General features: G+C 37.3%; 1 protein-coding gene across 2 annotated transcripts; it reads left to right on the plus strand.

The window, feature by feature from the left end:
• Positions 1-463: 463 nt before the first annotated feature.
• On the plus strand, positions 464-25,756 carry SCO2 (protein disulfide isomerase). 2 transcript variants are annotated; one of them, XR_016054481.1, is made up of 3 exons: positions 464-1,110; positions 1,744-1,889; positions 25,422-25,756. XR_016054481.1 is itself a non-coding variant. In XM_011630930.3 (3 exons), the coding sequence occupies exons 1-3, from the start codon at positions 703-705 to the stop codon at positions 25,493-25,495; spliced, it is 609 nt and encodes a 202-aa protein (XP_011629232.1). In that variant the 5' UTR covers positions 464-702; the 3' UTR covers positions 25,496-25,756. The 2 variants fall into 2 exon arrangements, 1 of the variants encoding a protein (XP_011629232.1); XM_011630930.3 differs by having other exon boundaries at positions 1,763-1,889.
• Positions 25,757-25,999: the final 243 nt, after the last annotated feature.

A 25,999-nucleotide genomic window follows, 5' to 3' on the forward strand; every position in this document is an offset into this window, starting at 1 on the left:
ATTTCATTAGAAGATGTTGTTTTGATGCCCAAATATCTTCAAATTGATCATCTCAACATCAAAATACTTGGACATGAGGAATAATTAGATTTCAAGTTTTTAAAATAGTGTATTTTGTTATGCATTTTTGGACCGTCAATTTTCAAGATTTTCAAGTTTTCATATATTTGTATTTTTTAAGCTTTAAATTTTATAAATAAATATGAAAAAAATATTTTAAGGCTATCACAAAGATTTCGAATAGTGAAACCACATATCTTGACACTATTTGAAAGTAGGCTCTAATTTGATTGTTTAGAGCCTAAGCTCTATACAAACCGCACCCATAGGGCCATATGAAAATTTTTAAATGTTTTTTTATTTTTATAAAGAGATATCTCCGTAAGATGAAAACAAATAGCATGTCATCAAATACTAATCCAGGTAAGTTTTGACCCCTTTGGATGAAGTTTTAATGTGTTTCATGATTCATCCCCTACACCATGTTTTCCTATTTGCGAAGTGCAGGCGGTTCGAGTCAGGTACAACCGTACAAGAAGAGAGTGCAACGAGATTTCGCGCGCGTCACTGCTGCTCTGTGTCTCTGTGTTCGCATAAGAGAGAGAGAGAGAGAGAGAGAGAGAGGACCGCATGCAGCCATGCACCAGTAGAGAGTGGGATTTATTGCTCGTAGGCAATCAGAACTAAAAATGGCCTGAATTCATGAAGCAAATGTTGACGCACTCTCTCCCTTTCTCTCCTCTCCCTCAAATCCCCATCCTACACACTAGACGTCCATTTCCTCTGTTTATGTCCAGGCCCAAGAAATCCATTCTCGTTGTTAGAGCAGAGTTCTCAGCTGGTGCTGCCTCATGGTTTCAGGGCATTGCAGCTGAAGCACTTGGTGGTTTTAGGTTAGGACAAGATTCAGAGAGCAATGGAATGGTAGCTGAGAACCCTAATAAGAGAGTTTCAGGAATCAGGGCAAATGCCAAGGAGAAGTGGGCTCGAGATAAGGAGAGCTACCTTAGCAAGGATGATGCTCTTCCTCTTCCCATGACTTATCCTGATTCCGCCCCTGTCTCTCCTGAAGAAATCGATGCTCGCCTTCGTTGTAACCCTCAAGTCCAGGTATTTATTAAGTTTTTTATTTTTGCTTTTTATTTTATTCTTAGATTTTTAATTTGAGTGTGAATATTGAATGCTGGCATTTTGCGCCTGGGGTTCACTGCTTATCCGTGATGAGTTTCCAATAGTTGATTTTTGTCACCACAATTGATTTTTCTATATTTTTGAGAACGTTAAATTGGGTTTGTTTTGAATAAAAAGCATTAAAAGATCAGATATTTGCATTGTTATAAAAATTTCTTATTTTATTTTGTTCCCCGGCAATTTCCATTCTCTGAGTCTTATCATCAGCTAACGTATTTCTTTTGAGAGATTGTCAATTGGGTTAGTTTCTGAGAACTGGTATCTCGGGCTTAGATATTTTGTTTTTGTTAACTTTTTATATTTTAATTGAATATTTTATTCAGGAGGTCTTTACTTAGTTGTTGGATCAGGATTGGAATGAGAATTGGTCTAATATATCATCTTACTTATATGTTTATCAGAAATTGCATTTTGTGAACTACACAGCAGTGGAACTTGTTTTGAATGAGAGCAATGGGAATGGTTCCTATGTGTATCGATACAAAGAGGAGTGAATTTGTTTTTTGAATTCATTTTCTTTTTTTATGAAAGATTTTATCACACATTTTTTAGCATGTTTTGGGTGCTACAGGACTGCAAGGAAGTTGTATATGAATGGACTGGCAAATGTAGGAGTTGTCAAGGTAGTGGTTATGTCAGTTACTACAATAAAAAGGGGCGTGAGACTGTATGCAAATGCATCCCTTGTCTCGGAATAGGTATTGCTCATCTCATCTTATTGCCTCATTTTTTCTTAAAATGATGTTTCATTGTTCTTTAGTTTATTAAGGAGAACTTCACAATGTGGTTCGTAGGAAATGATTACGAAATTGTTATGTAAGAAATTATTGACATGGTTTTTTCTCAAATAAATAAATAAAATGTAATGGTTCTTTATCAATTATACTTTCTTTTCGTTACAAAATAGTGAAACTAGTAGATTGAAATATGGCCATTTCTTATGAGTGAAGTCATTGGACAAATGACATTAGTTTCTATCTCTATAACATCACATGCTATGAAAATTAGGTCCTATATGTTGAAGGTGTTCGCTTGTTAGAACTTTATTTTCCATCATTAACCAATCAAACTAGGTGTTTTGCCCGTTGTAAGTAACATAGAGATATCCATGCTAGTTATTCCCATCGTATATTTTATACTTTTCACAAGGCTTCCAAAAAAAAAAAAAAGAGAGAGGAAAAAGAAAAAAGAAAAAGAAAAACCTCTCCTTCCCATGTTTTACAGACTCGTGAAAAATTGATACGTACATGTTCATCACTTTGATCTATTTGCAAGCCTTTTTCGCGTTTGCAATGAGAATCAATTTGGTAACTAGATAATTATAGAACAAAAGGAACTAATATCCAAGTTTGACAATACCCAAGTTCTTTGAACTAGCATCTCATTGTAAGTCATGCGTTTCCCCTTCTTTTCCTCAAGGCCTTTTGGATGGATCTGATTCCCTTATCCTTAAGTTTCCTTTCCTTTAGGTTTCATATCTAGTCTTTTAGAAACCCACATCTGAGTCCTGATTCGAGCAGGGCCCATTGCAAGTTGGCTCGGCGAGTTTGCTTGAATCCCCAAAAGAGGAAAGCATATAAGGAAAAAAAATGCTCAGAAGGGAAATAAATATGAAAAATGAGAGGAAAAATTGTACATATATTTGGACAAAGAACTAGAAAACTTATACGTATTGAGGGTGTAAACAAGTTTGGCCTATTTCACTAATTGCAAGTGCCATACATTATGTGGTGGTTCTATGCTAGCACATAGCAATACTCACATTGAGAGGAACATACCAGGTAAATGCATTCTAAGTGGCTCGAACTACGGTCGACATAAATGACTTAAAGTACAACCAATGTGAATGAAGGGAATCATCGTTGTCATACCGACTATCTCTGTAATGGTTCAAAAGTGACTCTAATTGTTGGGTAACTTTGATATCTGCTCCTGAACTAATGTCCCAAAGGCTAGTCTAACACTTGTGCTCACTTCCACCACAATGCTTTTGCTTGCTCTCACAACTTCGTCTCTCACTATCCTCTGCTTCATTGGCCTCTTCATAATCCCCTTGCTTGTCAAATCGTATGCCTGCTCCAACTTGTACATCTTCATTCCCAATCTCCTAACCTTCCTCATCAATGGGCTCGAAACCTTCGAGTTCCCTCTTATTGAGAGCTGGAATCCAACTTGTACATCTTCATTCCCACTTTCCTGACCTTCCTCATCCATGGACTGCAAAACGTTTTTTTTCCCCCCCAAACCTTCTAGATCCCTCTTATTGAGAGCTGGAATCCACTTCCATCAAACACTCTATTCGTATCCTCTACAAAGATGTGACCCAAATTGATAGGGTTGTATTCTCACATTCCCTCCTCAACTGGAACTTTGAGAGGTTAAGGTTGTAATGGACATAGACCGGCTTGAGAAGGTTGGCCACAACTAAATTTTTTCTCCTTGGCCTGTGGATCCACTAGAATGTACTCCAGTTTTGCTCACACCCTGTAGGGCAATACATTTGGCTTGGCACCTTGACTGCAATTCTTTGTAGGTGGGGAGCTCTACTATTGTGAACTTGTCACTACTTTGCTGGAAAAGGAGAAAGTATTTATAAGAAAGGAGTCAAATGACAATAGATGTGCAATAGAAAAATTTAGCTCTATAAGAACTTGATAGTTAATTTGGATCTAGTGGAATGTGAGATCTAATTTAGGTCTAAAGTAACATGAAAGTTAACTTGAATCTAGAATCTAGTGTTAGATAATAAGGTCTTTTGTAAATCTCCCTTGCATATCCATACAATGAGATTTACTATTTTACAAATGTTGCTTACATAAATGCCCTAAGTTGGGGAAAGTTCTTCACAAGAGCTCTTACATCCTTAAGAGCTTCAAGCTGAGCTGTTCCATCTTGCGCAAATCTATTGATTCGATATCTGACCTGCCTTTATGATCTTGAGGTGGTTTGTTGTACATAGCATAGAAGTATGCTGAATTGAAGAAGAAACCTAGATTACAACCACATTTAAACAAATACTTGTGATTAATTATGTGAACCATCAGCATGGCATAAACATAATAAATACACCTGTAATCCAAATGGCTATAGTTATTAATATTTAATAGTTATACCATTATCTGCTCAGTGTAACCACTTATTCCCTTACTCTTGAAGTGCATATAACTTTGATGGCCTGTTTTGCACGATCAACTGCTTAATACAAGATTGCCACAAGAGGGGCCATAGCAGCTACAACTTGCTCACACCTATCCTGGAACGTTTAACCATTTGTTATCTCCTCAACTTCTCCTGCAGCCCGAATCCTTGAGAGATGGGAGTTGATCATTCATTTAAGGCAATCATTGTTTTAAGGCTAGCTTGCTATTTCAATGTCAAATCGTAATAAATCGAGCTAGAAAATCTAGTGATGGTTGGTCTAATCATTTCCCCACCCTCTATGTAGTGCCTCATTGTGCTGATAGCCATGAATAGTTGTACGTGAATTTCGTTATGGTCTTCCCCTTCTTAACATAATCTTTCACCTGCTTCAGTTCCTCAATAACTTGAAGCGCTTGGTCGATGTAGTGGTATGCACAAGGACTCCAAAATGCTTTCTCTTCCTCTTCCACATCAACCCCTTTCCTGCATTTCCATAGTTCTTTGCATTTCAGCTATGACTAGGACTATGTACTCCTTACCAATAAGCTTCAACACATCATCCAATAGCATGAACAATAGCTTCCATCTCTTGATCTTATGTGAGATATAGTGTCCACACTAGTATGGAAGGTTGTCCCCGGTGGACAATATACCATGAAATTAATCGATTTTCTCATAATGGTAACTCATGTTCTCTGCCACATAGCTTTGTAGTCATCCATGTATAGGTAAACCTCAGCCACGTCCTCTCCTAAGCAGAACTGACTAAGCTCGTATGCAATGGGAGGCTTTCTTCTCTGGCCCTGCATTAGCTGTTGTGGAATATCTGGAAGTCAATGTTTATTATATTGAAAGGAGACAACATCATAGAAGAACTTCACAATCACCTTTATCACATGCATCCTTACAGCTATAGTGAAACTTTACCTGATGGTCTCTTCTGATGATGATTTTAAAAGGAATGGGCCAAGTCGACCATCGGAGGCTGCATTCGATGGGTGGGTTGAGTGGTTTATGGAGGTGATCTAGCCTGTGCTCCTCACTCCTTTCCCCTCTCCATCATGCCAGTAGATCAAAATGAATCCACTGTGCTGCCCTCATATCGTCAACAACGTGGCTCTAGCTGGCCTAAAGGACTCCTGACCTCTAAATCTCGCCACATTGCTCGAGTGCCCTTGAGGAAACCCATCCTTTGAACCTCCACATCCCGCTTTGTTGGCCATATATATCCTCTAAACTTGCTCTGCATGAAAGTTTGAGTTGAGCCTCGAACTCATCCTCCCCCTCTGGTGACAAGGTGCATATTATTGGCTTCCAATAACCTCAACTTTCTTTTTTTCGTAGTCTTCTTCGCCTTTCCCAATGTGACAATTGCCAGCATTCGTTACTTTACGTTCATTGGCACCTTATTACAGCCGCCACATCACCCCTCACCTTTGTTTGGTGATGTTTCAAGTGGTTCATACCACCACTCAACTCCTTTGCATAAAATACAATCCAATCATTTTTCCCAAGCGAGATCCTTTATCTCTTACGACATACCCCAAATCGAAAGCTATAGCAAGTAGCGAGTGGCAATTAATTAGTCTTGGAACCCAAATATGCACACCCACATGCATTTCAATGGCAAAGAAATTGTTCGTCTCCTTTTTCTAAAATAAATATTGTTTACAGTCAAACAGAACGCATTTGGTTGGGAATTGGTGTTCCTAAATGTATTAGAAGTGCACACACATGTAAGCTATCCGGAAAGCATTTTAAAGCCTCCCAAATTGTAAATGTCCAGTTTTTTCTCAAAGAATTATTATTTACACCCAAATGGAATGTGTTTGGGTGGGGATTGGCACAACTAAATGCTTTAGACATGCTAGCACAAATTCTCAAAAAATAGATATGCAAACAAACACACATATATTAAAACAAAATATATGTTACTAAAAAAATTGCTGATTTTCCTTTTTTTTTTATAGAAACATGATTTGCACCCAAACAGAATGTGTTTTGGTGAAGATTGGCATCCTTAAATGCATTAGATGCACACAAAACATGTAAAAAAGCAATTTTATGCTAGAAAAGGGAAAATATGGAATAAACGTAGGGGGAAAAAAGTGAAATAAAGGAAATTCTGAAAAATTAGGAATAATTGCTTGGTATCAAGACTAATTGGTGAAGACCAGTTACTTCTACTCCACGCAAAAAAGATAATTAAATAAAATAAAATATTTACGAAATAATCCTTGCTACAATAATAGATCATTACCTTTTCTCATTTCTAGATATATTTCTATAAATTATTGAAAAAAAGGTTAGATATTTGAAGGAAAAATTAGATGAACTAGCTATTGCTTGACAAATGAAAGTCATTTCTATGTGAAATGCACCCTAGATCCATGTTTTTTTTTTGAGAAATAGGTTGACTGTATTAATAGAGTAAAGAATTACATATCTATCTAAACCTAAGATGGCAATCCCACAAATTGGGTGCTTTGACAACATAAGTTGAGATGGGGAGAGATAAGAAAAGAAGAAGAAATAATATAGAAAAGCAAAGGGGAAAATTACGTAAAAACGTGGGCAGAGCCCTACATAAGCTTAAATGATACAAAATCCTGGTGCAAAGGCTGGAGCAGAGGCCTTGAGGCGTGTGGCTTGGGCCTCGTGAAGCGAGAACTGGGTGCTCAGACTGTTGATCCATGTTGATCTAAAGTAAGTTGAAGGCATCGACCAAATTACATTAAAAAAAGTCACGCTGTGAAAAAAATTGAAAACTATGAAACATAATGTTATAGTGACCAACTCCTTTATTAAAAATGTTGACAGGCTGTTCAGAGGTTCTCATGTAAGGAGGGAAGATGACATTTGATTTTTCTGTTTCTTTTCTCTCTTTTTTTTTTTTTTTTTTCTCTCTCTCTTGAGGGAATATTTAACTGTATTGAAATAAAGTATTTACATCAAAAAATGGCTGCCCACAGACCAAGAGCTCTATACATAAATTGGTCTCTTAGTACCCATCAAAATCTTTTAAGCCGACTACAAAAGAATAGGCCATAGAAGGCCAGTACAAGGAGTTATGCAAATACTAAAATCAAAAGGACCTAAACTGGAAATCTTATATACTCTGTACTCTGTAGGGAATCTTAGTGTGTGGAAAGGGGTGGTTGTCTGGAGGTAGCCGGAGGAAGGAGGAGGATAAGGTGGCGAAACCAAACTGAGAAGTTACTGAGGTAAGCTTCTAGGGGAGTTGGAACTCCAGTGCACCTTGCTAATGATGTACTCCAAGTGGTTGTCATCCTTGTGCTGTGAGCTTGAATGGATGGAGAGGAAGGGGAAGGGAAAGAGATAGAAGAGTGAGAGTATGTGAAGTTGAGAAATAGGGATGACAAGTCTTACTGGTTGTTGAGAAGGGAGGGGATTGACTCTGTGATTGTCTTTAAAGAAGAATGTATTAATGGAATGGATAGAAATGTAGAAATATAAAAAAGGGTGCAATAGTAAATTTTAGCCAATCCCAAATAGTTAGGAAAAGGTTCTGATGATGAGTGGATTTTTCTCCCCCCCCCCCTGTTTTTCTCTCTCTTCTTTTATATATAATATTAAATATTTCCTTTTTCGCTCTTCTTCTTCTTCTTGTTCTTTTTCCTCCTTTTCCTTCCTTTTGTTCCCAACTACTTTCATGCTTTTTCCACTTACTTCCATTTTTTATCCATGTAGTTCTTCCTCCAGAAGGAGAGAAGCACTGGAAGAGGTACCGAAAAGTATATGTGAAAATGCTTAATGCTTAGAGTGTAAGAAGAAAGATGAATTACCAAGGATTACTGTTGAGTGAGGTAGAGTTAGAAACTGGGGGAGAAGCTATGAGGCTGTTGAGGAGAGAGAAAAGGTGGAGGATTTCCTAGGACAGGGGCAAAGATGAGAGACTAAGGTTTGAGATTAGTGGTATGATTGGGTGTAGGGCAGAAGAGAGAAAATATAAGAAAGATCTGTGCCCGAGAGCAATGGTAGTTTGGGGATGAGAGAGACTCAGGTTCTAAGCAAAGGGGAGAGGAGGGGGAGGCACGGTTAAAGGCCCTACCTGTAGGCCTGCTGTCTGGCCTGCACTGACTACCCTTAGCTTGGTTTAGGAGTCTGCAACCTGGTTCGCACTTCTATGAACATGGCAGAAGCTCACTCTGCAATCCTTGCACAAAAGATGTAACTGGTCAAATGTGTGGTGAAATTGCCAAGGGCTTTGTGCTCTCTATGAAGCCCATGCTACGATCAACTCCTGTTTTCTCCTTCCACCTAGGTGGCCCTAGATCCAAATCTGAATGAGGCCACCAAGCTAATACATTCCAATATAGCCACTGATTCTGCAAAGGTGGAGTCTTGAATTCCCATTTCGAAAAGGATAGAAGGTCTCTCTCTCGACCAGGGTTTCCCACGGAGCATCCATTGGTGTTGAGCTTTGTCATGCACGTACTGACAATGAACTTTTTTTTGGGTAATTCAGTGGGGAAGATAGGCCCCTACCCATTTTTCAAGTAGATTAGGAGTTAACTTTTTGAAGGTATTAGTGAGGTGGTGTTAGCGGTGGGAATGGAAACCACAACATGGTGACTAGAGTGGGGGTTGCTACTACCACGACTCTTGCCCCTTTCCCGTACTGACAATCAACTTCTATGTGTTTTGTGCACTCATGGAATACTGAGTTGGTTGTTGTATAGATGGTAGCCTGATTATTACAATAGAGTGGGACAAACCTCTAAGGAAGAAAGTCCATGTCTTTGCGATATGCTCTGAACCATGCATGCTCACTTGAATTTGCTGCCAAAGCGTGGTACTTTGCTTCTTCACAAAGGCATGCGACAACATGTTTTGGGAAATTGTCAAATGAAACCCTGCCTAAGTCCTACATCTCAAAACCAATCTCCCCATTTCTTTCCTTTCAAGCAGCCCTAATACTCTTATATAAACTAGTGTTCAAAAAATAGAACCGCCCTCGAAAACCAACCAAGGGCCCGGTCCGAGTAACGGGTAAACCAACGAGTTCAACCGGCCTAACCAGGCAAGTCCCAGTCTGTCCAAAAAGTGTTAGAAAAATAAAAATAATACAAAAAAATCCCAAAAAATGAAGAGTATATTTAAGCATGATTAAACAAAGCTCATCAAAATGAAGTTGAAAAGTAGTGAAAAAATGGATTTTAAAAAATCGATTTGCGCCCAAGGGTATTCATAGCCAAAACACTTTCCAATCTTTTCCAAAATGATAAAAACATTAAAAAAACGCGTTATAAACAATCCCTTATTTTTTGGGATTCTATATAATTTTTTTGATTTTTTTTTAAAATACTAGGTCGGACCACCAAAACCGGTCAAAATCAGATTGGCAAGTGCCCCGTTTTGGTTTGATCGGCCGGTTCTGAGTTGGACCGGCCGAGTTTGCGAATACTGATTTATACCTTCAACCAACCCCTTCCGCATAACTTGTTCCCTTTTCATTATTTTCTCTTTGATTTTGTTGCTATGAAGTTTGTTCATTCTTCCCAAGCCTTAAGCACTTCCTTCTTTCTCTGTCAATCCTATTCCACGTCTTCCAACAAACCTCTCTCTTCTCTCTACTTTCTTCTTTATTCTCTCTTCTTTTCATGAAATCATCTCTTCTCCTTCTCTCTCTCTCTCTCTCTCTCTCTCTCTCTCTCTCTCTTCTTTCTGTTCCATTTTGACATGCAAAATTAGCCTAGAACATGGCGGCATCGCCGGATATTTCAGCCAAGGAAAACTGACCTGATTCATGGAAAAATTGGTAGAAAAATCATCTCTCTTCCTGCTGTTTTAAGAGATCTTGAAGCTTAGAGTGTCACATCATTTCTTTTTTCACGTACGTAGTTTCTCGCTGTTCTTTGTAAACCATACTAATTCTCGAGTAACTAATTTATGTTGTACCTTTTGGAAGCTCATGACCTGCCTTTTAGGTAATTGATAGTGATTTTCAGCAAAATATTCCTTTCTCACACTAGTTTACGAAACCTTGATTCCCAATCCAAGCAAGCCAACCAAAAGTCCAAGTTTCTACTATTTCCTCGTATCCAGTTGCGTTTCTCTTCTCTAAGTTGTCAAGAATGCAAAGCCTTGTCCAATGTCTCTCCCTTGAAGGTGTGGCATCTAGTTGGGCTTGATTGAAAATCAAGATAGATATTCGATAAAGTGTGGCAAAGTTTTTTGGACCTGGCCATTTGAAGCCCAAGGAATGATGATGAATTTGGGGGCGAATTGTAGAGAAAATTGATTCTGATCAGGTATAAGGTAAAGATAATTTGTAAACTGGGTCTAAGAATTATGCTTTTAATTTTAACCAGGAAAATGGGAGAAATATTATTGAGGGAAAAAGGCTTGCTGGTGTTGCAGTTTCTATTGCAGGTTTTCCTGCCACTTTGGTCAACAAAAAATCCATTTTTCCCACAAACCTGAAATAACAAATGTATGTCATTGTTATTTCCAAAATGCTGTAAAATTCTGATGGTCCAATACCAATAGTTGAAGCCAGTGATTTAAAAAACGTCGTGTCAGCATCGAATCGCCTGGTCCGACCAAGGAATTAGTCACCCTTGTCGATTCTATCAAACTATAGGAGTCGTCTGGGTTTAGAAGAGAATTGGCTATTTGCAGCAGTAAAACAATGTTTTGCTACAGTAATAAATGTCGTTTTGCTATAGTAAAATGCAAATTCATCGATCCGGACCCGTTTTTGGCCGGTTCATTGTTTTTGCATGTGTTTTTCGCTGGTTCACTACTTTTTGCGCACAGTCAATGAAGATCTAGACCGCCTATTCACTAATCCGGACCGGTTTTTGGGTTGCCTCGATCCGGGTCATGATCCATTTTTTGAATCATTGATTGAAACTATTGTCATAGAAGAGATTGAGGTAGATTTTGGATAGAATGTTTGTCAAAAATCAATTGCCCGGCATTGGAAATTGAGAGATGGAGAAGCAAGTGGATTTGATGTAGAGAAGAGGAGAGGAGAGAGAAGAGATAAGAGAGGAGTATGAAAGAGAGAAGACAATGGTTTAGGGGAAATTATTAGATGTGGTAAGAGAGAAAGAAGGGGTTTCAAAAGGATCAAATCAAAGAGAATAAATGAACTTCAAAAGGATCAAATCAAAGAGAATATAATGATGCACTCGAAAAAAGACAAATATAATGAAAAGGGCAGGCTGAGTTGTAGGGAAGGGGTTAGTTGAAGTTTAAATAAAAGTAATGGGGCACGTAAAAGGAAAGAAATTGGGAGGTCGTTTCAAAAGTTAGGAATAAGGGAGGGTTTTATTTAAAATTTCCCTTTTGTTTTTTCCTACGCCATGTAACAATATTGCTCCCAAAAAAAAGTTCAATAGCTAGTGGTGCATTGCCTATGAAGAGGACATCCTTCTTAACCTGCATTCGTATATGCACATTGATTAATGCGAGCATTGTGGTGCATGAGTATCACCTGCCTTTGAAATGATTTCGAGTAGTGTGTGATGTGATAGACTGCCTCAAGATGGCTAGTGTATGGAGCACACATGTATTGGCTCACTAAGCTAACTTTAGACGTGATTTTAGGGTGATTAATGGTCAAATAGAACCACTAATCCCTAATATTGAACAACATCCTTCAATGAAGTATCATACTTGTGTTTTGGTTGAAATTTGGGTCCTCCGGAGCCTATGTGAAGAGTTTCCTATTTCCTTGTTTTCTTAAGGAGGTCTAAGGTATACTTATTGATATAGGAAAATTAAGGTATACTTATTGATGCATGAAAATTTGAGGGAACAGTAAAATCAACAAGAAACAAAGCTAAACACAAGCATAATTTAAAGAAACTTAGGGTTTTTTCTCCATACCCCAAGCTAGGGTTGCAAAAGCCTAAGCTTTTCTCTCTCTTTCAATTTCTAAAAATCATGTGGAATTGCCCCCCTTAAGGCCCCGCACACCTCTTCTATATTATAATTTAATGTTTCAAGTACAAGAAGTATCCAAACAAATAGTTTATTGACCCATATATCCTAACTTAACTTAAAATTTGTAAAGACCGTTTTACCTTTGTGAACAGTACCCATAAACAATAATCATGATATTACTTATGAATAGTACGCATGAAATAAATAAAAATATATAATAACCCTAGAATTTCAAAAAACTAGAAAACCCTAGAAATAAATCTTCAAACTAAAACTATAATACATATTCTTGGAAATTGAATACAAAATAAAAAATAAGAATAATTTTGCCCTCCATCATTTTGTACTGGTTGGAGAAAACTCATCCTTGAGTTTTAAAGTGTGCTATGATGAATTCAGCATAGCACATTCATTAACTTTGTTTTTCTTTGTTGGCTCAAATATTATTCATGGTAAAGAGAATTCCTCAAGAAACGGATCCTGATATGTATATTGAAGAGTCGATGCAAATTTATCAAATTCGGCTGTTCTTGAACTCCCATTGAAAATCATGTAAGATATTTCAAACTCATTTTTTTTGGCCTTTAGAGGCATTCTCTTCTTCTAATTCATTACTCTTTGAAACCAAGGCCACAATTCGCGATTTATCAGTCAACCATACTTCCACTGTGTTAACAAGATTCCAATGTCCTAAATCTCTTAAATGCTCTACCTTCTTTATATTAATGAGATCTTCGAAGGCCATGATTTGGATCAGTCCTGCTGCTGCATTCTTTCCATATTTTTTTGCAAAATCTCCTCATCATCATCTTGATCCTCATCATAGATCGGATCCTCTAAGAGATATTATTGTTCATTTGAGCATATATCGAAAATTAGTGGTGAATCCCAATCTACAACTTGCTGATTTTTTATGCAATTTGTGTCAAAATAAAAGATCTCATCCTTCAAATCGAAAACCATAAAATGATGTTACCCAAATCTAGGTCTTCTGTCACTATCCTCATCACTCGACTCCCCATGCAGAGTGCAAAAGTAAAAAGGCTTGTACTTGAGATCCTCTTGGGCTGAAAGATCACTGTTCTTGTCCATTATTGGGCTTGCGAACTGCTTCATCAGCTGCTGAATTTGCCTTTCGAGTTCCTCAATTCTCTCATCTCTGGGATCACAGAGATATTTAAAAACCCCTGCACGACCCCTTTTTGCTGCCATGGGATCGTCGAAATCACAAACCCTAGGCAGATGATCAAGAGAAACCTACTGTAATCAACAAGATCTAGGCTTTGTTGTTGATCTAGGGCACAAAAATTGATGCGACAGTACAATGCTACAGTACTATCCATATGGATCGCAGGTTCTGATACCAATTTGATGCATGAAAATTTGAGGGAATAATAAAATCAGCAAGAAACGAAGCTAAACACAAACATAATTCAAAGAAACCTAGGGTTTCTTCTCCATACCTCCAGCTAGGGTTGTAAAAGCCTCCTCAAAGCCCTACACACCTCTTATATATTATAATTTAATATTCCGAGTAGTGTAGGAAAAATTGAATCAAAACGGTTAGCCGGACATGAGGCCGGAAGCAGTTACTCAGTACTAACCGGTAAATCGGCCGGTTCAACCTGCCTAACTAGACATGTCCAAGGCAGTCAAAAAAATGTTAAAAAATAAAAAATACAAAAAAAATCTAATAAAATATGAAATGTATATTTAAAGCATGATTAAACAAAGCATATCCAAATGAGGTTGAAAATTAATGAAAGATATGGATTTTAAAGAATCAATTTGTGCCCAAGAGTATTTTTGAATTTTTTTAAAAAAGGTGAAAAATGTAAAAATAAATATTAATGGCCAAAAAAATTTCCAATCTTTTACCAAAATGATGAAAACATTAAAAAATGCATTACAAACAAAATCCCTTATTTTATGGGATTTTTTATGATTGTTTTTTTTTTTTTTAAAAAAAACTTTGGTCACCAAAACCAATCGAAACCGGAATTGACCAGTAGCCAGTTCTGATCTTACCGGGCGATTCCGATTTGAACTGCTTGATTTTTCCTACACTGGTTCCAAGTACAAAAATTGTCCAAACAAATAATACATTGACCCATATATCCTAACTTAAACTTAAAATTCGTAATGACAGTTTTACCCCTGTGAACAGTATCCATGAACAGTACTCGGGGATAGTACTTGTGAATAGTACTCATGAAATAAAAAAAAAATATAGAATTCCTAAAAAATTAAAAGCCCTAGAAATAAACCTTTAAACAAAAATTGTAATATACATCCTTTGAAATTGAATAAAGTAAAAAATAAGAATAATTTTGCCCTCCATCACTTATTTTGGGATGTAAAAATTCCTCTACGAATTTGCAACCTCAATGCCCAAAACCTATTTAAGCATACTCCATATCCTTAATGTCAAGTTATGTGCACAAATATTCCTTGTTTTTATTTATTTATTAGTATCATCCCTAGTACTGATAAAAATGTAGTCCCTTGCCTCTGTTTGTTTGCAAACATGGAATAATATGGAAGCTATTTTAATATCCAACATGTATCATGACTTTGCTGAATTTCTCAAACCATGCTTGAGGAGATTTTTAGACCATAGAGGGCTTTTTTAAGGCTACATAGAAGGCATGGTGGTGCCTTGTGACCTAGAACTGGTGGGTGCTGCATGTAGACTTCTTTGATATTTCCATGGAGGAAGGCAATTTTGACTACCAATTGGAATAATTCCTTATATTTATTTGCTGCAATAGAGAGGACCTGAAAAATTCCCATCTTAGTTGCAGGAGAATTTTTCATTGTAATCGGCTCTGTAACAATGGGTAAAGCCATTGGCCAAGAGTTTGGTTTTGTGTTGATCTATGGTTCCTTTTGGGAGCAATTTAATCTTATACAGCTGTCTGAGACCTATTGTCTTCCTTCTTGCAGGTAAAGGAACCAGATCCCAAATCTAGCCTTTTTAAGTGCCATTATCTCATCTTCTATGGTCGTTCAGGACAGATGATTACTTCATAGAAGGTTTCTCATTTTGAAACAGATTCAAGGGCAAAAAGAAAAGCAGATTGTGAGGGAGAGGTAGCTGAGTAGGAAAACGAATCTATCAATTGGATGAGGCTTTATTCTCTTTTCAGAAATCAATAAGTAAATTAGAATCTCATAGGGTAACACCTCAGTTGTGACCTGATTGCTAGGAGTTATTAGGAAAAGCTGGGTTATCTTGTGGATCTTAATGTTGTTTATCAATCAGACTAGGTTTTTGTCATAAGTCAGAGGGAAGGGATACTCACTCTGTCTGGTGATGACTCAGGTGGCGCATATGGTATAATGGAAATTCGTGAAACACTCCAATCTTCCCCTCAAGCGTATCAGACGATGATGTGGGGTCCTCAAAGAAATATGATGCATCTTCAAAGAATGTAACACTCCTTGAAATGTAGTACTTTTTATTTCTAGGATCAAAACTCTTATATCCTTTATGCTAAAAAATGTCCTAGAGAGATTCACTCGAAAGCTCTTAGGTTCCAACTTATCTTTTGTACTTTTTGGTAGATGGGCATAACATGCATATCTAAGGACCTTAAGATGCTAGAACAATTGATTGTGCCTGGTTTGCTTTCCCAAAATAGAACACCAATAGATGTTAGGCACATGGTAGTAAATATAACAGCCCTAGCTACCTTAAGGGGATGTGTATTCTTGCTCTCCACAACCCCAATTTGTTGTGGCATGGAAGGGAAAGCTATTGATAAGGAACACTGTTTCCTTGAAGGTGCTCAGTCATGTGCCGTTTGGCAAACAATTCCATTGTAATAGTGCAGAATTCGAAGTCTAGCATGGTATTGAGTTACAATCATTTTTATGAAAAACTTTAAACAAAAATACTAGTTCATCTTTAGATTTAATAGGGTAAATTCATGTGGTACTAGAGAAATCATCAATAAAACTACCACATTACATGTTACCAATAGAAAGCATAACGGGAGCTGGGCCCCATGCATCAGAATGAATCATATTAAATAGCTTGTCACATGGACTTTTAGTACGAGAAAAAGAAGTACAATATTGTTTGGACAACTAATACATTCACAACTTCTTCCCCTCCTTCCTTGTCATCATGAAATCCATTGATATTTTTATCAAACTAGTATATACCATTTGATTGCTTCATCGTATTTTACTCTCAGGCCTCAGATTCTGAAGATACAATTTGTAGGATAAAAGATTATGGGGAAATTTCTTGTCTTGGTAATGCTGCTAACAGAGAGAAGAAGATTAACAGAGAATTAACGACATAAGGAGAACATATGACAAAGGAAGGGTCCACCTGTGTAACATTGAGAGCTGAGGTGGTCGATCCATCAGCAAGACAAATATTTTGGTAGAAGGCATTGAAGAATCTTTAAAATAGAGGAAAGCAGCACAAAAATAAAAATATTAAGAGATAAGACAAACCTGACGCGCTTTCGATCAGAAAATTGGAATGCTCAAAATGAATCACATCCACAACTATTTTGATTTGATTAAGTTTTAGACAGGTTGTACTTTTCAAAAACCCTAGAAACAGGGTGAAAACCCAGTTTTCCTTTAGAAGAACTTTTAATTAGATATGAGGCTCCTTCAAAATGTATGCCAAAAGCTCAGCTTGACGTGCCAATGCAAAGTCCTAAATAAATTTAAGGTTTAAAGGTGTTTGAGCAGGAGATATCAATAGTTTGTAGTGATGATGTCTGCTCTAGGATTTGATTCATAGATCTAGGCAACAAAATATATTTATGGAAGCTGCACAGTGTAAGATTACTGCTCTGATAGCATTTTATAACAAGATTATTTGATGAGAAAGGGTTGGACTAGTGCTAGCCTACACAACAATGTTCAAGGAGAGAAACAAGACAGAAAAAAAAGGGAAGGAGTGGAACAACTACAGTTCCAGCTCCGTTTCGCATATTTTTTAATTATAGCATTTATGGAAACTGCCCTAGGATATTTTTACATTGCTCATAGACGTCTGCATATGAGCTGTAGATAAATATAACATAAGCATGGTACAAAACCATACATAAAGGACAAGTGTGGCCTTATGGGTCACATTTGGTTCAACATAAAGATTGTAATTAACTGCCAATTGTTTATCGATCCTTAAACCCCATCAATTCCAACCTCCCATTTATTTTTGGGACTAGTCTTTGGATCTACTTGATCCGAGGATCAGCAGTTCTTTGAACTTGAAATGTGAATTTTGATGATTCATCAGAATTATCAAATTGGTGATTATTATTATTGTTATTATTATTATTATTATTATTATCATCATCATCATCATCATCATCATCATTATTTTAAACCTGGTGTGAACAAATGATAAGGGGCTGAAAATAGGCTTATGGGGTTCTTTTGGGTCCTTAGTCTACTCTTGGCTGAAACATGGTATTTGTTTCATCTGTCCAAAACCATTAGTTTTAAAACTCTGCCAGACTTGCTAAGTCCTGGGTGAATATGGCCCGGACACATAGGCTCGTGAAAGAGGGACCAAGAACTGGATCCCTATAGGGACCCAGCTGGTTTTGCTCCTAAGACTTGGTTCCCCTCTGGTTCATGACCCACCAGACCTGCCACCCCCTATCTGGTCCAAGTGACTCGGGTGAGATCGAGCTTGAGTCATGGAGTTTTTGAACACTGCTCTTATCAGCTCACCCAGCAAACACACTTCTCATATTTTGTGTTATTGAAGATAGTCCTTTTGGAATCTCTATCATGTCTACTGTTGTAATTGAGATTCTCATAATAAAGGAAAAAATAGGCTGGACAGTCAGACAATACTTGGTTAGCTAGTAATGGATATCTCACTGTTGAGGTATATAAATTTACTCTTTGAGAGCCCTCAACCTTGACGAGAACCTCTTCATTCCCTTAAAAGGGTGCCCATGGACTTGAAGAACCTGACCTGAGCAAAAATCTCTTGTACTCAACGATGCAATAGATAGTTTACTCTAAAGGGCCATTTCGATCCATGGAAATGGATTACTTGGAAAAATCTATTTCCTATAAAATAGATTTCGGTTGTTTGGATGCTACATGGATGCATAACATTTTCATTTTTTTTTTAATTTTTTCGTTTAATATTTTTATTATATTATTCATTATAATGCCTTTTTTTATTAAATTTGAGATACTTTCTCTCTCTAAATATTTGAGATAATTTCTCTCTAAAAACATTTCAAGTAGTTTCTCTCTATTAAATTTGATATAGTTTCTCTCACTAAAAAAGTTTAAGTACTTTCTCTAAAACTTAAAATTTTTAATAGTTTCTCTCTAAAAATTGTAAGTACTTTCTCTCTCTAAAACTTGATATTGTTTGTCTCTCTAACATTTTAAGATACTTTTCTTTCTAAAACTTAAAATATGATAAAGTTTCTCTCTCTAAATTTTTTTGAGATAGTTTCTCTCTCTAAAACTTTTAAGATACTCTCTCTATAAAACTTAAAATTTGATATAGTTTCTCTTTCTAAAAATTAGAGACAGTTTCTCTCTCTAAAAGTTTTCAAATACTTTTTCTCTCTAAAACTTAAAATTTGAGATAGTTTCTCTTTAAAAATTTTTATATAGTTTCCCACTTTAAAAGTTTGAGATATTTTCTCTCTAAAAATTTTCAATTACTTACTCTCTCTAAAACTTAAATTTGAGATAGTTTCTCTCTCTTAAATTTTTGAGATATTCTCTTTAGAAATTTTCAAGTACTTTCTCTCTATAAAACTTAAAATTTGAGATAGTTTCTCTATCTAAAATTTGATAAATTTGAGATCGGTGTTTTAAAAAGCGCTAGGTGGGTCCCAGCCAGCCTGGGGGGTCTAGGCCGCCCAGTGCCTAGGCAGGCGCCCAGAACCTGGGCGGCCCAGTTGAATCCAAATAAGGATTCTGCAGTGCGGTTATGTCAGTATCAGTTATATGTATTGCAGTACATAATTCAAATTATACTACATATTAGCATTTAGCACACACTCCATAAACATAACAATAATCCATAAGTCGGTTCATACTCCATATCCAATTCAAACTTAAAATTTACAACCAAACAAATTATCAAAGCAAGTTATCAAATAGTATCACACCAGTATTGCAGTACACCACCATGAGGAAGAAAACAAAATTGAATTATGAAACTATGAAAGTAATACTTAAAGACTCAAAAGAATCTTCAATAGTGAAATACACAAAACTTCAATCAAAGTTCAAAGTCTTAGAATTATTCAACAATCAACATTCATCATTCATTCATCATCAGAAAATCTTGGGTCAGCTGCATTGGCATCATATTCATCGGAGTCGACGGAGTCGTCACCCTCCTCAACATATTAGTCGTCCCGTCCTCCTCCGTCTCTTCTGAATCAGCCTCTTCTTCCTCCATCCTTCTTATCTGTGCAGAAGATCTAGTGGCCCTAGGTCAACTGATGTCCCTGAAGCATCCATGACCATGTCCCATGTCAATCCTTCATGCCCCTCGACCTCATCATCATCAATTAACCACTGCATAGCATGGTCCATATTTTTTGATTTGATGGGGTCTCTCTTATCTCTCTTAGCAAACCTATCCTTCAAGGATCGATTGTATTTGACATAGACTAGGTCATTGAGCCTCTTTGATTCAAGCTTGTTCCTTTTCTTTGTATGAATCTAACAAAATCAAATGAAACGAATTAAAATCTAATATCTATGGTTCATGTATTATTTATAAAATTATACAAATTACCCTTAAGGCCTTACTCCTTCAAAAGTACTCCAATTGCGCTCACAACTGGATGAAGAAGTGGTTGGGTTTAAGATCCAAATGGCCAACTTTTGTAAATTTGGAGAACTAAACCCACGTTGGCTCCACCAATGGGCTGCAAAGATATAGAATAAAATCATAAATAAATAATAGAATTACTTGATTATTTGAACTTGATGAACTTAAGAATATTATTAATACCTGGATCAATTTTGGCCCTGTGCCTCATCGCCATTGGACATCGAAAAGACTTTAATGAGCACTTGTAATTTATCAGCTCATCAACGCATATAATATCCTGCATATCAGGATGAGGGACTAGCACCTCTACACACTCATTAAATCCATTCATAATTGTGTCTTTTGTTTGTATATCCTTGTCAATATAAAAAAAACCTGGGTTCAAATAATAACCAGCTGCATGCAATGGCCGATGTAGCTGCTATCCCATTTCTCATCAATAATCTCCCAGACAGGCTTGTTGCGGGTTTCTTCATCATTGAAATTTTGGGCTCTCTCTTTTGCATTTCTCCATAACATCATATATGTAGCCCCCATAGAAGGTTTGTCACTATCATCCATACGAAGGACTTTGACAAGAGGAAAAAATACCCTAATTTTTTGGGGCTTTCTCTCTCTAAAATTGGCTCCAACAAGTTTTAGGGTTCAAATGGATTCAAAACGCTAATTTTTGGCCCTTAAAAACAAAAACAAACAACCAAAATTGCCCCTTCCGAAATCAATTTCCGCCCCTGGGCGGCTGCCTAGGCGGTACGGAACCCACCTAGGCGGCCGCCCCGGGATCAACCGTCCAGACAGCCTAGGCGTTGGGCGGTCCGCTTTTTGAATCATTGTTTGAGATAGTTACTCTCTCTAAAATTTGACAGTTTCTATCTCTAAAATATTCTTTTTCTAAATTTTTTGAGATAGTTCTCTCTCTAAAAATTCTCTGTACTTTCTTTATCTAAAACTTAAAATTTGAGACAATTTCTCTCTAAGAATTGTTAGGTACGTTCTCTTTATAAAACCTAAATTTGAGATAGTTTCTCTCTCTAAAAATTTTCAAGTACTTTCTCTCTTTAAAATTTAGAATTTGAGGTAGTTTTCTCTCTAAATTTTTTGAAATAGTTTCTCTCTCTAAAACGTTTTTTAGATACTTCTCTCTAAAATTTGATATAGTTTCTCTCCCTAATATTTTAAGATATTTTCTATCTAAAGCTTAAAATTTGAATTAGTTTTTCTCCATAAAAACTTTGAGATAGTTTTGCATGTTGACCTACCTATAGGGGTGGCAATGGACTCGTATCCGACCTGGCGGGTATACCCGAAATGGGTCCAGGTATGAGTCCAAGTTTTGGACCAACAGGTAGGGTCCGGGTCCAATAAAGGATACCCGGATAGTCCCGGGTCCGGGTATGGGTCCTGCTATACCCGACCCGGCGGGTACCCGGACCCGAAATTTTAATTTATAAATTTTGTTGAGGTATATAATGTGAGGGACTAAATATATACTGTACACCCCTGAAGATCTACCTAAATATGCATTTTAAATTTCTTTTTATATCGAATCCTAAAAGCGAAAACCTGAAATCCCCATATCTCTATTCTACCTCCTAGTCCTTTGCTGCCCGTGCCTCCCAAACCCCCTACGACGCCATTAACCTGTTTAAACACAACAACAGGGATCCTTCCCTGAGCCCTCTCTTTTGCTGCGGCCCTGCGACCAGTCAGCTCCCTGGACATTGCTTGGATGGTGGTGGTATGAACCCTAGCTTCCAGAAGCTTCCTTGAGTTCATTAGAAGCTCCATGGCATGATTGCTTTTCCTTAATATCTTTGATCTCGATCTTCAACTGCCCTCTCTCTTTCTCATTGTCTCTCTCTAAACTCAGTCTTCGTCTCTCTATTCAACTCCCTCTCTCTCTATACTCCAACACACTCTCTCTAAATAGAGTGTCTCTGCCTCTGTTTCCTACCACTCTCACTCTGTTTTTCTAGAGAGAGAGAGAGAGAGAGAGAGGGAGGGCACAAAGAGAGAGGGAGATGTCATAAGGTGAGGGCCATAAAGCAGGGCCAAGCAAGAGAGATCATAGAGAGTAAACCACTGGTAGAGAGGGAACGTAGAAAGAGAGAGGAAGATATCTAAAAAAGGAAGAAATCTAGAGAGAGAAAAATTTAGTGTCGGGTACAGGTCGGGGTCCCGGGTCCAAAATTACCCATCGGGTATGGGTACGGGTATCGTCAATTTGGACCTGTGGGGTCCGAGTCCAGCTGGAGCCGACCTGTTGCCACCCCTACCTACCCATAGTGTAACCCCCATAGGAATATGTGTATATATAGGCACATTGCCCTACAATTTGTAGAGTGTAAAAGACATATATGTACTTTATCTTGTGCTTGAATATCACTCTCTATCTCTCTCTCTCCTCTCTCAATCTTAACATTGTATCATAGTAGGGCTTGAAACCCTAGGATATCCATGACTTACAACAACCCTAGAATCACGATGTTTCTTCCTTCTTGTGCTTGAAGTTGTGGTGTATCGGCAACTTCATATTCCAAATAAGATTATCCCACTTTCCTTTCCCAAAAGTAATTTTTGTCCTAATCTCAAAAAAGTCCTACTCTCTGACTTATCCAACACAAAAAAATTATACAAGTATATTCAATACCTATTCCATAGCTTTCTTGCCCAAATCGTACGGTTTTGAGTTTGAGAGAGAAGAAAAATGTTAGAAATTAGGCACAATGTTTCCTTGGGAAGTAGTCAGCCTGACCACCTAGGATTGATGATCACTATAGTTAGCTAGATGGGACAAAATACTTAGAATAATCCCAATTTGCCAAAGTCTTCATAGGAAGCCAGAGGAAATTAGGTTATATCACATGAAAAGTGAAAGAGCCTTCCATAGACAATCCATCCCATGATGAATGGAAAAGTGAGAACTGGGCAGTAATGACATGGTTTCGTGCTCTTCTTTAAGAGGTTCGTGTTAATGTATCAACTCCTAATCCTCTACATTTGGATAATCAAACAGCAATTTATATTGCCTCGAACCCAGTATTTTATGAAAGAACCAAGCATATTGAGGTGGACTGCCACTTTGGCAGAGAAAAGTTCTCTTCAAAGACGATAAGTACTCCATTTCATCGCTCCGAGAATCAGTTGGCAGACACACTTACCAATGCCTCTAATCGAGTTCGATTCAAGGATACTTTGAGCAAGCTGGCCATCTATGATATATATACTCTAGTTTGAGGGGGTGTCACAACTGTTATGGGCTCATGGCCATTAAACGTATGTAACAGCTGTAATTCCTATACATAATGGGCCTCATGAAGTGGCTGTTATGGTGTTATGGCCTCATGCCTTCCCTTATGAATAATGGATCTCGTGCCCATTAGAACCTGCTGTAACACCTATTGTAATTCCTAATGTAATTGTTGTAATTCTTTTGCATGTTGACCTACCCATAGTGTAACCCCCACAGGAATATGTGTACCTATAGGGCACAGTGCCCTACAAGTTTTAGATTGTCAAAAAACATGTGTATTTACTTTATCTTGTGATTGAATATTACTCTCTTTCTCTCCCTCTCTCTCTCTTTTCTCTCAATCTTAACAATTCCTACATTGTACTAACATAAAATCTAATTATGCCGAAGAGTAGTGTCATTCCTGTTTTGAAGCAAGTTACTTGGTGGAATTATGGTTGTGGTTAAAAGCATGGGGTCTTTGTCTAGTGGTTGGGTTCTTTGAAGAAGGAATTCTACATCTGTGATTACCGTTTTTTGCACTTGTGTGAAAGTGGTTACTGGTGCATCAGTGGTGGAGAGGTGGGCTATGGTGGGAGGTGGTGTTTTGGTCCATCAATGATCGAGCGGTGGTGGTAAAGAGCAAGTGATTATGGTGGGGTGGTGATCCCCTATTCATTTTGTACCTTGCAAATGGATGGTGGATGGTAGGGAGGAGACCTCAATGAGTCTGTCCTGGTTAGACCGGGCTACCAATTCAACAGATGCCCACGGAGTATTTAGATTGCGTGCGTGCATCTGAGAGAGAGAGAGAGAGAGAGAGAGAGAGAGAGAGAGAGAGAGAGAGCATTATTTTCAAGAGAGAGAATTCTGAACAGAGAACCTTGACTGTCCTTTCGAACAAGGTTATCAGTTATTTGTACTTTATCAAGAGGCCGTTTTGTCACATGACTAGAGTTCTGTTATATATGCATGCTTAAACATCCTTAGCCATATTGTGTTCTAGTTATTTGTTTTGTCAAGAGGTGTTTTGTCACATGACTAGAGTTCTGTTATATATGCATGCTTAAACATCCTTAGCCATATTGTGTTCTAGCTATTTGTTCCAATTTGTCTAATCAAGACTTATTGTCTTAGTCACATTGTGTTTTAGTTGTTCTTAACCAACGGGTTTAGTCAAGACAGTTTTTTGGGTAATTCCGTAGGGATGACGAGCCCCTACCCATTTTTTGAAATCATTAGTGGTTTTTAATGCGTTAGGTGAGAATGGAAGCCTAGACCTTAGCTGGGGCACAAGTGGTGCTACCACCACAACTCCAACCCCAATCTCTAGTGTAGACGTATTGTCTTGGTCATATTGCATTAGTTATTCTTACCAAAGGGGTTGAATCAAAACTTATTGCGGTTATTTGCCAACATGATTCTGCTAGCATCCTAAACTTTTATATCTCTGAAGAAGGTTAGATATCCTGAAATTTTGATTGTGTCAGAGGCTGGATCCTTAAATTTGAACTTCACACTAATATTTGACCAGTTTATTTACAAAGTGCTAAATATTTTTTAACGTCATATTTTGAGCTACACAATTTTAGTGAATCTAATGATCCAAGAGTGGTACCTAGGGGGTGGGGTTTCACAGTGCTCATTATCCATTGGGGCTTTAAGTGCCTTGCAAACCTCTATTTCGACATGTTACATGAGAACCAAAATGCCTCGATTATTAATATGTTTTTTGGTAAAATTATGTACCAAATGTTATGTCGAAGCAGTTCAACTTTCTCCAATTTTCTGGTTGAAACATTGACCAATCTAATGAAAATATGGATTTCAGATGCTTCATTGGCTACCAGGAATGCTTTTACATCTTTTTATATTTAAGGAGAAGTATTTCTAATTGCCTGCGTGTACCGGTTTTGATGAGTCTGCTGACTCATCTGTGGACATGCATCCTCCCTCCCTAATCCATTTTTGATGTGGATTTTGGAGCCAAAATTTAGGGATCTATAGTATCATCATGGTTTTCTTTTATATATATATATATATATATATATATATATATATATATATATAGATATATACACACATATACATATACACTTTCCGAAGTTTGTAGGTTGACTCATTGCCTTTTCTTTACAGGATATGTACAGAAAATAACGACACGGAGAGACATTGATGTAATGGAGGATCTAGACAATGGGAAACCACCCTAAGTCATTGAGCTCAGCCACAAAAGTTGTTCCATCTTTTATCATTTTTCTCTTCTTTTTTGCTTTGCCCTGCTTCTTTCTTTTTCGGAGCATCATTTTTTTGGGACAAACCCTGCTTAGGGAGCAAATCAATTGATAAAATGTTTGCCTATGAAGCATATTTGAGCATCAGTAGTTCAGCAAGCTAACAATCATATATTGCAACTGGCTAACCGTGTTATATTACATGTTACAATTCTGGAATGTATTATTTTCCTTCATTTACTCTTTCATGTCTCATCAAACTCATACTCATATTTGATTTCAGCTGACATTATTTGGTTCATTTTATAGAACTCTATTTTTATTTACAGTAGTTCTTTGGGTTTTTCTGGGGCTCTTGGGTTAATATTGTGACTTACTAATTTGTTTGAAGTTGGAGATAAATCTTTAGGTGGTGGATTGGGAGTTTGATTCTGTTTTAAAGGATAAATCTTAGGGTGGAGGAATATGACTTTGATTTTGTCT

Source organism: Amborella trichopoda, chromosome 4 (genome assembly GCF_054954075.1).
Source record: "Amborella trichopoda isolate Santa Cruz 75 chromosome 4, AtrichopodaSantaCruz75HAP2 v2.0, whole genome shotgun sequence".
Classification (NCBI taxonomy): domain Eukaryota; kingdom Viridiplantae; phylum Streptophyta; class Magnoliopsida; order Amborellales; family Amborellaceae; genus Amborella; species Amborella trichopoda.

What these genes read in the sequence shown, in the direction of transcription:
- SCO2 (XM_011630930.3), top strand. Translation starts at nt 703, where the DNA reads ATGAAGCAAATGTTGACGCACTCTCTCCCTTTCTCTCCTCTCCCTCAA. An exon ending in GTTGTAACCCTCAAGTCCAG is followed by an intron (nt 1,111 to 1,762) that starts GTATTTATTAAG and finishes TGGGTGCTACAG; the next exon opens with GACTGCAAGGAAGTTGTATA. An exon ending in CATCCCTTGTCTCGGAATAG is followed by an intron (nt 1,890 to 25,421) that starts GTATTGCTCATC and finishes TTTTCTTTACAG; the next exon opens with GATATGTACAGAAAATAACG.